Source organism: Lithohypha guttulata, assembly GCF_036872675.1.
Source record: "Lithohypha guttulata strain CCFEE 5908 chromosome Unknown scaffold_8, whole genome shotgun sequence".
Classification (NCBI taxonomy): Eukaryota; Fungi; Ascomycota; class Eurotiomycetes; order Chaetothyriales; family Trichomeriaceae; genus Lithohypha; species Lithohypha guttulata.
The window spans coordinates 78,197-90,402 of NW_027042757.1; the positions used below are offsets into that span (position 1 = coordinate 78,197).

The 12,206-nt window shown below is 49.2% G+C and overlaps 4 protein-coding genes across 4 annotated transcripts; 1 reads left to right on the forward strand and 3 right to left on the reverse strand.

The window, feature by feature from the left end:
* Positions 1–1,580: 1,580 nt before the first annotated feature.
* On the reverse strand, positions 1,581–6,053 carry LTR64_008159 (uncharacterized protein; the record flags this gene model as incomplete). The annotated part of the gene is made up of 2 exons (XM_064902474.1): positions 1,581–2,522; positions 3,264–6,053. 2 exons carry the CDS (start codon positions 6,051–6,053, stop codon positions 1,581–1,583), a joined length of 3,732 nt encoding a protein of 1,243 aa, XP_064750950.1.
* Positions 6,054–7,185: 1,132 nt separating this feature from the next.
* LTR64_008160 (uncharacterized protein) lies at positions 7,186–7,887 on the reverse strand (the record flags this gene model as incomplete). Its single annotated transcript, XM_064902475.1, has 1 exon — positions 7,186–7,887. The coding sequence occupies one exon, from the start codon at positions 7,885–7,887 to the stop codon at positions 7,186–7,188; it is 702 nt and encodes a 233-aa protein (XP_064750951.1).
* Positions 7,888–9,856: 1,969 nt separating this feature from the next.
* On the reverse strand, positions 9,857–10,606 carry LTR64_008161 (uncharacterized protein; the record flags this gene model as incomplete). The annotated part of the gene is made up of 1 exon (XM_064902476.1): positions 9,857–10,606. The coding sequence occupies one exon, from the start codon at positions 10,604–10,606 to the stop codon at positions 9,857–9,859; it is 750 nt and encodes a 249-aa protein (XP_064750952.1).
* A 349-nt stretch (positions 10,607–10,955) lies between these two features.
* LTR64_008162 (uncharacterized protein) lies at positions 10,956–11,558 on the forward strand (the record flags this gene model as incomplete). The annotated part of the gene is made up of 1 exon (XM_064902477.1): positions 10,956–11,558. One exon carries the CDS (start codon positions 10,956–10,958, stop codon positions 11,556–11,558), a length of 603 nt encoding a protein of 200 aa, XP_064750953.1.
* Positions 11,559–12,206: the final 648 nt, after the last annotated feature.

The window sequence follows — 12,206 nt, forward strand, 5'->3', positions numbered from 1 at the left end:
TGAAGAACAATGGTAAGATGGTACAACCTGACATAGGTGCACAGCACAGCACATACTAGACTTGCTAGTAACGTTCTGGAAAGCTCACGTACAACGTGGCGTAGAGGACGAGTCTGACTTATTAAGTAAGTAGACGCAGTCGCAGACCACAAGGTGCGTTTGCATTTTTCTTTGAGTAGTCATCCTGTTCATGTATCAGAACGCGCTCGAAGTGGTATGAGATTAGCCAGGGATGCTGATCTTGAGGACAAGTCAGTAGAGATAGGGTGTCGATTCATGAGCTGCAGTGAAACTTAGGCACACGAATACCTGGGTATCAGGTGAAGAATAGAATTGCTGTGAGTTTAGATCTCGTTGCAAGGCTATAGGCGGGCGATTGCCAGCCAATACTTACTCACAGGGTACACACCCATGGTTCAAACTGGAGTCTGAGCTGTAGAGTGGACCTGTTTCAAGTTCGATTCTCTACTGCCTCGTGGCCGGACAAAATTGTGGCTCAACCCACAAAGGATGTGGCTGGTAGTGACAAGAGACACGTACTGTTCTTCTCTGTCACCTTCTCAAATTCGTGGTTCTGTAGTTCCACTGAATCGTTTTGTCGGATTCTTGTCACTAAACTCACCACGAACGGTAATGTTGAGGCTGACTTCATGCTGAACGTTCTTCGAACGTTCAATCAACAACTAGATTGCAGGTAGCTCTTCAGGATACCAAGTGTGCAACATGGGCATGTCGAGGGGGTTCTGTTCTGACATACAATCATTGGTGTTGGGCGCTTCTTTTGAAGTGAAGACCGTAGAGGAGAAAGGAAAAGAGTAAGCTTGAAGTCTACAGACACGCTAAGACGAAACCGATTTAGCTTGTTTCAGAAGCTGTCCTCGCCCAGGTTTCGGAACGGAGCAAGCGGACAGCAAGTCGTGCAATGGTTGGACTTCGGAGGATATTCTCAGGACGATCTTAGACGCCAATTAATATTTGTGCCTCACTAGATCTTGTGTCACTGGCGCGAGCCGCAGAAATATACGGATCTTGGATGGCAACCTTCTCGCGTAAGCACATCCTGGTTGTCCCAGGAAGATTATGAGGGGCTAGAAGAGTCTAGAGGCTGAAGATGTGCACAGTTGACTTGCCAACAGCAAGCGCCGATGGCCTCTTCTTGATCTCTCGTTGTCGCGTGACTGTGCAGATGTGGTGACTCTTCGCTCGTCCCCGCTGAGCCCGTAGTCACGCGTAGACACTGCCATGCAAGACAGCGACGAGACGTCGGCCACCTAAAGACTTACGAAGGGCCGGCACAAACTGCAACATAACGCAAGCTGAAAGTGAGGTATCTGAGCCAGAGATGTTCTCCTTGGAAGAGTGTGCACACCCACCACTCCAGACGAAACAATAACTCTCCAAAAGGCGTGTTAAGGGTCTCCGTGACCAGGACCACCCCTGCTGTAGAAAAATCGTAGTCACAGGTTTCTCCCTAACCCTTTGTACTTGATGTTCCGTTGTCGGGAGTGGTTACACAAAGGCTAAGCAGCACCTGACCCTCGTCTCAGAGCGCTTCGACTCATCTCGGTCACAGTCTAGACTCATTGATGCTTGCTCTCCTCCGCCAACCACGTCTTGAAATCCATCATGTTCGGGTTCAGTCTCTTGCACTTCTCCAAATCAGCACCGTACCCTTCCTCCTCGAACCACCTGAACATTATCCCAACATCAGAGACCATCCACTTCAGAAAGCTCACGATAAACCAGTAGGACTGAATCATCGGCCGTCCCTTCGCCTGCCACATAGCCTCGTCTCCTTCCGCCTGAGTGATTTCGTCGCCTGCGACACTAATAGCTTTATTCTTGAAGTCCTCGCTGTCAGGTTCGCTCAGAGCTTTGGCCGCCATAATTCCAATGTCCCTCGTAGATACTAGCTGCAGCTTCTTCGAGCCCATCTGTGCCCATGCTGCGGCAAAGATTCGTCCTATTATGCCCGGCATGTAATTGTCCATGAACGCAACTGGTCGCAGTATGGTATAGCTCATTTGGCTCGCATTGCTCTTTTCCCTGATGTACAATTCGATGTCATGCTTGGTAATGAAATGTGGTGTTGGTGTTGGGTTGCTCCAGCTCTTCTCATCTCCACCACGGTCAACACTGCTGAACACGAAATGCTTGACGCCGTTCTCGAGCGCTGCATCGAACATGGCTCTGCCCTGGGCTACCTCTTTGTCCACAACTCCGGGCTGAAGCTTCTTCATGCTCGGCATCGTGACGAGGAAAACAGCCCATACTGAATCTTTTCCACCCGCGGCCTCGAAGATCGCAGGGACATTCTCAAGATTGCCTTCGATGATCTTGACTTTTGGGTTCTCTGCCAACTTCTGTGCAGAGGTCGAAGTCGACTTTCGGGTTAGGATGAGGATCTCGTGTGGGAAGGACGGTGGTTGTGCGAGTAGAGCTCGAACCACTGCGCCTCCTTGTTTGCCTGTTGCACCGGTGACGAGAATGCGTCGCACGTCGGAAGTGGTCATGTCTGCTGCCTGATTCAAAAACGTTGAGGGATCTAAGAAATTGATAGTATGAAGGGCGGTCAAGCACAACGGACGGAAGAGGAAACGTGTAAACAGATTCGAGGAACGATTAGCTGCTTGTGAACGCCATCACGATGTCCGCAACTCTAAGTGAAACACAATTGATTTCGTGCATAAACGCTTCGGACATGTAGCATTAATCCTGACATCATGGACAGAGAACGGAGATGAGCTCTAATGGCACGATCAAAGCTGGTATTGGGGTCTCAAGACAGTGAGAAAGTGCTCATGATGAGCTTCAAGTTTATCATGCTTGGATCAGATTCATATATCGTTCTGAGTTATAAAAGCTTCGAAGTGAGTCTCGCGTAGAAACGAAGCTCGAAAGTGGCTGCATCGAATCTCCGATAAACTATGCTGCTTTGAGATATTCAGAGGCACGTTGATTTCAAACAACAGAAGTTGCAATAACTGCTATTATGAACTTATTCCACGAGCGGCCCGGCATGTAACGATTCGAGCAATGGGAACAATCTTTTGGAGAAGCAATATACCAAGTTCGTATTTGTTTCAAATCTGGCGGCACTATGTTCAACGTATATGGGTATCAGGAGAAATCAACGAATTCACTGTTCAACGCCTCCATCAGTATCATTTCGACATCAAGAACTTCACACCACGTCCTCTTGCTCTCCACTTCTCAATACCACCGTGGGCAACCCACGACATCAAGTTCTTGCACTGGCTTACATCGAATGTTTCGAGAACTTTGCAGCCGTCAACTACACCGTCAACGCCCATGCCAGTAACACGCACACACCCACGAACGGCAAGATGCTGCATATTTGTGAGATGATTGCCAATCGACCTCAAGGAAGCATCGGAGATTGCCGAGCCGCAAAAGGACATGTCGAGGCTTTCCAGATTAGAGCAGCCTAGAGCGATAACTTCTGTCGAGGTATCAGAAAGTGCGCAGCAGAAGGACAGATCCAGATAACGTAATGCGGCGCCAGCTGCCGTCGTCAAGTAGATGATGGCTTGGTCAGAAAGGTAAGTACAGTCCGCTAAAACCAATTTTCGCAGTTTCGTAAATTTGATATTCGAGGAGTTCTGCCCCCAATAGCCAAATCCCACGTCTGTAATTGTTGTGCACCTCGTTAGGTCAAGAAACTCAAGACGGCTTGCAGCGTGCATCGCAAGATGGTGCATCGTGCGATCGGTGACATGCTTGCAATAGCTGAGTGTAAGATGACTGAGGTTGGGGCAGCCGATGACCGTGCCTGGAGGCGGCATTGGTGGTGTATTGCCATTGACATTGTTGCCATTCAGCTTGTTAGTCCGAATCACTGGCCGTCCTCTCATGCTTGAATGTCTTCCCAAAGCTGTTTGCGCTGGAGGATGCTGTGGGACAACCCAGCCTACCACACGCGCAAGAAGTGTGTCGCTGACTTTGCGGCAATTGCTCAGGTCAACGCTGACGAGGCCCTTTGCCTTACTGGACATCTCAAGTATGGCATTGGCCGTCACGTCCCAGACACTCTTCATCTTCCAACATGTAACGTTCTGCCCGCATTTATCTGCAAGTGCTGAAAAACCTTCGTCGGACACATGAAAACAGTTACAAATATCAATGGTACGCGGGCGAGTGCCTACGAAGGGGCATATTTGCTTGATGATAACCTGGTCATTGAGGCAACGATTGTAGCGCGCCAAGTCTAGGTGTGTCACAAGCTTGTCGGACTTCAGTAACAGGTTCTGCCAGTGTAGACTTATTACCTGCAAATTCATTAGTTCGTGCAGCTCGAAATGCTGAAACACAAGCACTAAAATTTCATCGGGTATGGACCCACGATTCTCACCATCAGTGAGCCGCATAGTTATTTGCGGACGTTTTGCGCCAGCGAACGGATCCGAGAATGGAAAATATTGGCCACCACTTCCTTCTGCTAGAGGAGAAGGTGTGGCTACCGCGGAGCTCTGTGTTGAGGGCGATGATGGTTGAGATGACCTTGGCGAGGACTTTGGCGAGGGTCTTGGTGAGCGCCTTGGTTTTGTGGATGGTTTGGGAACAGGCTCATCGGGAGGTGGAGGGGCCAGGGAACCTCTTCTTGAGCGCGATCGCACATTTTCCAGCCCGATGCTCGAGAAGGGATCCGGATCAGATGGCTCTGCAGGTGTTGGATCGTCAGACTGCAGAGGCTGCACAGGAGCGGCAATCTCGGCATCGCTGAATGTTACTCGTGCTGGTCTAGCCAGCTTCTTTGCTAACTTCTTCTCATCATCCAGCTCGAGCTCAATCAAGCTTGGTGGTTGGTAAACATCTTTCATTTCCACATCATCCCTGGAGGCTGTCTTTAGTCTTGACAGTGCAGTCTGTTCAATCTGGGCTCGCAGTAAAGGTGGACATCGATTCCAAAACTCTGCCAATACCTTCTCTGGGATCATTAGACACTCCACCTGTGTGACTGACCTGACTGTAGCCGTCCGACGAGGAGCCAAGTCCAGGCTTACTACCTCTCCAAAATACTGACCTGCTCGTAGACGTGCTTTGACGACTGGTGGTAAAGGAAGTGATCTCTTACGATCATTCTGAGTCTCCTGCTCGCCGATCACTTCCACTTCACCATGCACTATGAAATAGACTTCTCGCCCCGTGTTATTCTGCTTGATGATATCTACAAATGGCGGAAAGGCACGTGGTTGAGCATTCAATCCCAAGAAATGGAGGGGTTCAGCTGGAAGGTTTGCGAACAAAGGTAATTCTTTCAGCAGAGCTCGCACATTGACCAAGCCGAACCCCAAAGCGCTTGCAGGCGACACATCACCGACGCCAGGACTGGGGGACTTTCGCCGCTTGTTGTTGGTTTCAGAGACGTCGGTCTGCATTTCTTCCTCCTCCTCTTCTCTCGTCCTCTTAGACCCTCTTCGTTCTGAAGTTGGAGAGCTAACAGGACCTGGTGCTTGTCGCTTCTTCTTTTCCAGTATTGCAAGGCGTTCTAGCGCTTCTTCTCTTACTGCTCTCTCTACCTCCGGAAACTTTGGGAGAATGCGCTTGAGATCTTCCTTCTTCAGCTGTAAGCTAAGACATCTTGTTCGAGCAATGACTGTAGCGGTTCTCGGCCGGTCCATGAGTATACCAATCTCGCCAACAAAAGAGCCAGCTTTTAGTTCTGCATACGTGCTTTCGCCATCTCTTGAACAGACTGCAACTGCGCCTCTCACGATCCAGTACATCGCCTTGGCAACATCTCCTTCTGTCATAAGATAGTCGTTGGGAGCATACATTTGTGGTTTCAGGACGAGACCGACCTCGTACAGAAAGCTATCTGGTGCGGACTGGAAGAGTGGAAAGGCTCGAATACGTTCGATCAAGTCAAGTGGCATGCCTTGAATCTGAGAAGTAGCGAGAGGTGACTGCCTGGCAGGTCTGCTTGGGTTTATCTGGTGGTCGAAGCTGCGGACCAATGTAACTTCTGCAGAGGGAGGTGTCGGTACACGACCAGCGTACGGCGAGGGAGCCCGCCCATGATGTCGTCGCATATTTATTCTATCTGACAAAGATCCTTTATTTTTCTCGCACAGTTGACCCAGGACAACCCGCTGACCTCATTTTCCGGTTAGATGGTTCCCACTATGCGGGCGAGTTCGTGATTGATTGCTTGCAGGCAAGCCTGCAACGTTCTGAAGGTAACCTTCTCATCCACCAGTTGTTTGTCGACTTCGAGCCTCAACAAACGCAAGTATCCATGAGATGACGGGCGCACGCTTCTGGCAATTTGATCGTCGATAAATACCTTTTCTGTAACGCGATTGGACCTTGACAGCCGTGGTTGTTGCTACTCTTCGTGCGGGACGTCAATCTGAGGACTTTGTGAAGCTACAAAGACCAAGATCTAATAGTTTCGCAATATCGTTCAGCCGAGTAGATTCGTTGTTGAGAACGTGTGAGAGAATAGTTATCAATACAGGTGTACCGTATACAGCACTCCAAGTTGTCAAAGACAAACAACCACCAATCGACGACCTTGTCTTTAGGTTCGCAGCGTCGCGTAGGTTATCGAGAGGAGCTGAACCAGTGGCAGGTGCGGATACTGGCAGTCACTATGATCTGAAATCCTTCGGGAGAAAGAGACCTGCTTGAATGGGGATCGCACCTGAATCGACGACGTCGTGTCTACGATGCCCCACCTGTCGCAGTTGGAGCACGAGCGTTTTAAGGATGGAGTTCGGCACCATCCAGACTAAGCTCATCGCCTTCGGGGGCCAGTCGAAGAATTTCCCAGGCTTCCATGGTGGAGTGAAAGACGGGATCGCGTATGATCCTCCACTCCACACCTTTGGCCATGAACTGCAAGATTAGTATCAGATACAAAAGCACGAGTATGCTATTCTCTGGATCTTGATCAGCATATGGCCGAAGTCCAGACTTATAAAGACTCAAACAGCTGTCTTGATGTATGCACAGTGTACTAAGGCAGGCGATGAATTCAGTGCCAAATAATTCACTTGTTTAACATGGCATTGATAACTATCAACAGAGACTGAATGATCAAAATCCGTCAGGTATGCAAAAAGGGTATCTGTAATATATCGGGTGATACATGCCCAAGGCGCCACGCAAATCTAAAGTTTTCGTTAATCGTCGTAGAGTTCGTAATATCCTCAAGCACAGTCATCGTGCTTCAGCTTTCTTCTCTTCAAAGAAAATCCTCATTCCCTCGTGATCCATATCGGTAGCAACAAGTTTGGCTTTCTCAAAGGTTTTGGCGCCAGCGTAAACCTGCTCTCGTACCATGTATGGATTTACTTCAGGACTGGTAACATTACCCATGAGCACTCGGGATTGACCATGAGCCTCGATCATGCCATACTTGTTTCCCCGTGGCTGGGTATAACCTTGTGGTCGGTAATCGTAGTGGGCGCCGTAGTGATAATGGTCACCATATGTAGAGCCATAACCTGAGTCTTGTGGCATGGGTCGTTGTTGTTGGTAATGATGAGTTCGAGGCATCTGCACAGGCGGCAATGGTCGTTGCCGTTGTGGGGGTGACTGTGGTTCTGGCTGTGGCCGTTGCTGTTGTGGTCCAGGGTTTTGCTGCAACATATGCAATAAGCGTTGAACCGTAGGGTCTTGCCAATCAATTGTATTCTGCGATGAATTTGACATAGGGTATGCAGGAGTGTCCAACATTGGAGCAGGTGATTGGTAGATGCCTCGAAAAGGGACCATGTCCTGAGGTGGAGGCGAGGTCATTGGTGAGCGCATTGATGAAGAGCCAGTGGAATCTTGTGCATGCATACTGTTGTTCTGGCTGTGTGGTGGTGTGGGAGGCTGACCAGGAACCGGTCGCTGTGGTTTTGGAGTATGCATCATGGTGTAAAAGGTATGCAAGACAGCAAACTGCAAGTATAAATATATCTGGGCGAATTGATGGGAAAGAGAGAACACAGTAGCTGGGTAATGAGGAACGATGAAGGAGAGACAGAGGCTCGAGTTTATGAGCCGTCAAGCGCTTGGTGCTGGAGGACGCGATTCTACTCACAGCCCACTGGCTTGGCTCAAATTGTGCCAGCGTCATGGCATACGACTGCACTGCAGTACTATGTCTAAACCACTGAAGGCCAGTTCTCAGGAGTAGTGTCGCCATTTTCGCGCATTCAACTTCCAAGACTTCGCGTGATAGGTCCAAAGACGTTGCTTCGTCACGCGCGACGAAGACCAAGACACCGCACCCCACCATTGAGGATGGTTTTCCTGCTGCTCGAGAGTTGCCTGATGCACTCTAGTGGGGCATCCGTCTCAAGCTGTCAGCTCTTCGGGATCTGGATCGTCTGGCTCAGTTCGTGTCGAGGATTGCATAGCGAACACAGTATGATTGAAGCATCAGTCTCCCACGATGCCCTTCCAGGAACGAAAAATTCTTGTTGTCATGCACCGGTATGTCTGCTTGATATATAGACATGTTCAGGAACTTCTGTGGTGCTGTTCTGTGCCCTGGACGGCAAACGTAGGCAGTGCCAAATTCACCGAGGCGGACAGTTCAAGCCACAGCCCGGGGCTTTTTGTCAGGCAAGCAGGGGCATTGACATCCACAATTTCGTGTAAAGTCCAAAGTGCAATCGATCGTCATCCGGTTTCGCAGAGCCTCAATCATGGTTGAATGACCGTTTCTCAGGGCAGAACGTGCATAGTTCAATATGTCTATCAGGACACAAAGTTCCGTTCGAAAATCATCTATCCTGATATTTTGTGACAAATTCGAGCTTATGGCGAGGCTGCAGCCATGCTCTGGGTCTTCTGTAAGGTAGACTTGAGCTCGCAAAATAATGATCGGAGCTCGGTGAAATCCTTGTTGATGCGGTACTCAGTTGTTCTGTCTGAAATAAGCACCAGGTCTTTCCCTACGAGCAAACTGCCTAGTCTAGCTTCCTCGTAGAGAGCAGACCACTCTATCCGACAGCTCTGGCATAGAGTGGCCATAAACGGCAAAGCATATCCAATTGGGCAGCCTTGCAAGGGTGCTTTGACTGAATGACTGTCTTAGAGCCACACTTCAATTTGCAAAGAGATGTGAAAGTGTCAATGGCGGTCGATCTCGTGATCTACACAATGAATTTTGTTCACATGCGTAATCTCGAAACTTCTCGCAAATCACCTTAATTACTAGAAAGAGTTGCACAAGATGTTCCACGTAGCAAGCACTGAGTATCTCTGATTCTCAGTTCATGGTACTTTGGTACCTGGCAGAAGAGCATAACACATCAGCCACTAAGCTGCATAATCGAACCAAGAGTCTTCTGTTCTCTTCGCATAACCCCCTTCGAACGAGGAACGGTTGACTGAAACCAAGTGAGGAACACCCATGACCCGGAGACCTTTTTTGTGGACTTCAACAAGGTTGGAAGGACTTCGAAGATGTCAAAGCCTGCAGCCAAAAAAAAAACATATGATCAAGTTTAGCTTGCATTCCCGAAAGATCCAAGGCTTGCTCATAGACATGAGCTTGTGCTTGCTCAAATCAACCCGCCTTTCGTTCTCGAGCGTGGCGTAGACTGGTTCGATTTGTGCTCATCAAGGTGCTCGGAGACCAGAAGGTATGACAATACGGTGTCCTCGATTGCAAGGCAGACAAGCTAATGATAATGTCTGCTTTGCATCACACTAGTTACCACTGATTTGCGGTATGTACCTTGCGATTTGTCGTTAGATGAGGTTGCCTGTCTTTACTAGAGGTATTCTGCGGCGAAAGTGCTCACTGAAGTCAAGGCATGTATCAAGAGTCCCATGCAGAAGCAGCCTTGACTAGCTTGTTGAAACTGATATCGGGAGTGTTAGATTGTCCTTAGACTGGAATTCCGGTCTTGGTGCGGTCTAGTGTTCGTTTTAAGACCGAATCAATGTACCATGGACGGTCGCCTCGCAGAGCTGCTAGCAGGTCCTGCATCAAGCCATAAGGCACAGCATATCGCACAGCAAACCTTGTCATTCTCATAGCAGCAAACCGATCGAGGTTGTTCCACCAGCCATGCAGGCCAGACAGAGCCACGGCGGCTGAAACTGTGTTTAGAAAGTCTCTTTGACCTTTTCTCTCTTCCTCTCCTCGTCTTCTGAATACCGTTCCACGAGCCCTATCCAGACCTTCTTCGATCACAACGAACAAGGCAGCCCAGCCTGCGAAACGTGCTCCGGTCTTGACACCTTCAGTCACACCTCCAATGATGGCGTGGTAGTTTCGTGATCTTCCATACAGGTACCATCCAGCTTTACTTATAGGCATGTAGTGAGCATTCTCGGCACGATAGCGCATAGCAGCAATTCTCGAACCATTTGCAGAACCTAGCGCCAGTCCTGTAACAAACGAAACAGTACTGAGCAGTGCAAGTCGACCGACAGGGTTGAGACCTAGGCGCTGAGGCTGTCGAACGTAGTCTTTGAGAGCAGCATCGGGTTCGGCAGTCATGATCGGTTTAGATGGCTGAGTGTGCTTCTCCTCCCATTGCTTCCTGGACTGTTCAAGCTGAGCAGGAGATAGCTCTTTGCCTTTCCATCCTGGATTAGCCGCATCTTCGTGCGTCGACGAGAATGGCCACATGGTCTTATCTATCGTGATTTGACATGCTTGATCGCCGGACTACGAGACGTCCATATAGCAGATGAGCATTTGGACGATTGTGAGAATGTACAATGCTCCATCCGCAGTCTCCATATTTGTGACGTTTGCACACGAACCACTTTACACGTCTTACGAAGCGCAAGACGCGTTGAGAAGAGCCCCACTGCCGAACATTCTTCGTACAGTATAGAGAGCCTCGAGTGTAAGTTTGATGCCAACCACGTCGAGTATAGGCGCAAGAGAACATTACTTCGACACTCAAATCTACTCTTCCTCTGGTATCACTGAGCACTGCAACTTCAACCATTTAACTTTGTGAAAGAAAACCATGTCTACCTTGAACCTTGACACAGACACTTCTTTCACACCAGCTCACCTTACCTTGTTCTTGAAATGTGGAAAGTCAACGATTGTACTGTCCGTACTTCCCTCACAGTCTCTCACAGAAGTAAAATCTTCACTACTTTCCATCTTGGAGTCCCTCAACACCACCAACTTCCCTGGCACAACGACACCACTGCCATCCGATCCCGAAGATCTCGAGCTAGGTATCACGAAAGAGCGTCGGACCGGTCGAGACGCATCGAAAGGATGGATCAACGTCGAAGACGCCTCGAGTCTTGTGGCAGCCTCGAATGCAAAAGCTGGCAAGAGGAAAACCACACCAGCCGCAAGTGGCCCAATCGAAACGATTGGCGATCTAGAACTGAGAGACGGAAGTTATATCGCTTACAGGCTGAGAAGAACTGTGGATGATTTGATGGACGAGGACGTTGAGGAGGAGCCTGCTTGGAATGTGGTTGTACCGAGCTACGACGATGAGGAGATGGAGGTCGATGGAGCTGTTCCTCCTGCGGACGGGCGCATGGAGGATGAGGACGATGAGGAGGACATCCCCGTACCGGTTCCGAGAAACAATTTGGCAAGATGAGGATATACTGTAGTGGTCAAGGCAGCTTGCGCTGGTTGATACTGCCAGTCTGGACTAGAGCAGCCAGCGTTCCTCGCACTACAGCTCGGACGTCTGATCTTGGAGCATTTACAAGGAGCGGAGGTCGATATGCATAATTCAAGAAAACGTGAGGTCGGATTGTCCGTGATCCGTGGGACACTTCGAGCCCCGTCACAACGCACTCACATGGAAGGACGGCGGGTCAAAGCCACAAGAGCTTCTAGCTTCGAATTCAAATGGCAGAGATTATCACCATCGCTCCAGTAATAGCAAGCTCGATTACCCTGCTACGTCGGGACGGTCGGTAATAACAGTTAAGAGATACTAATTCCTACACAGTCTCGTGGACTACCAGATGGTAGTTTTGACAATCTACAGTGCAAGCTCGTCCCCGAAGATTTCATCGACTGAGCTGAGGATGTGAGTCGGCACAGAGACAGTGAGTGCTAATTTTCAGATTACAAGTCGTTCGGTACTCAGCACAGAAGATTCGGCGTACTGTACGCGCATTGTGAGGTCTTAGAGCTGTTACAAGATCGAATGATCTGTTTCAGTTTACATATTTTCTCTCGTTCTTCGAGCTTTTGCTAAAATAAAGACAAGGACTCAAGAAACGCTTTAACGAGC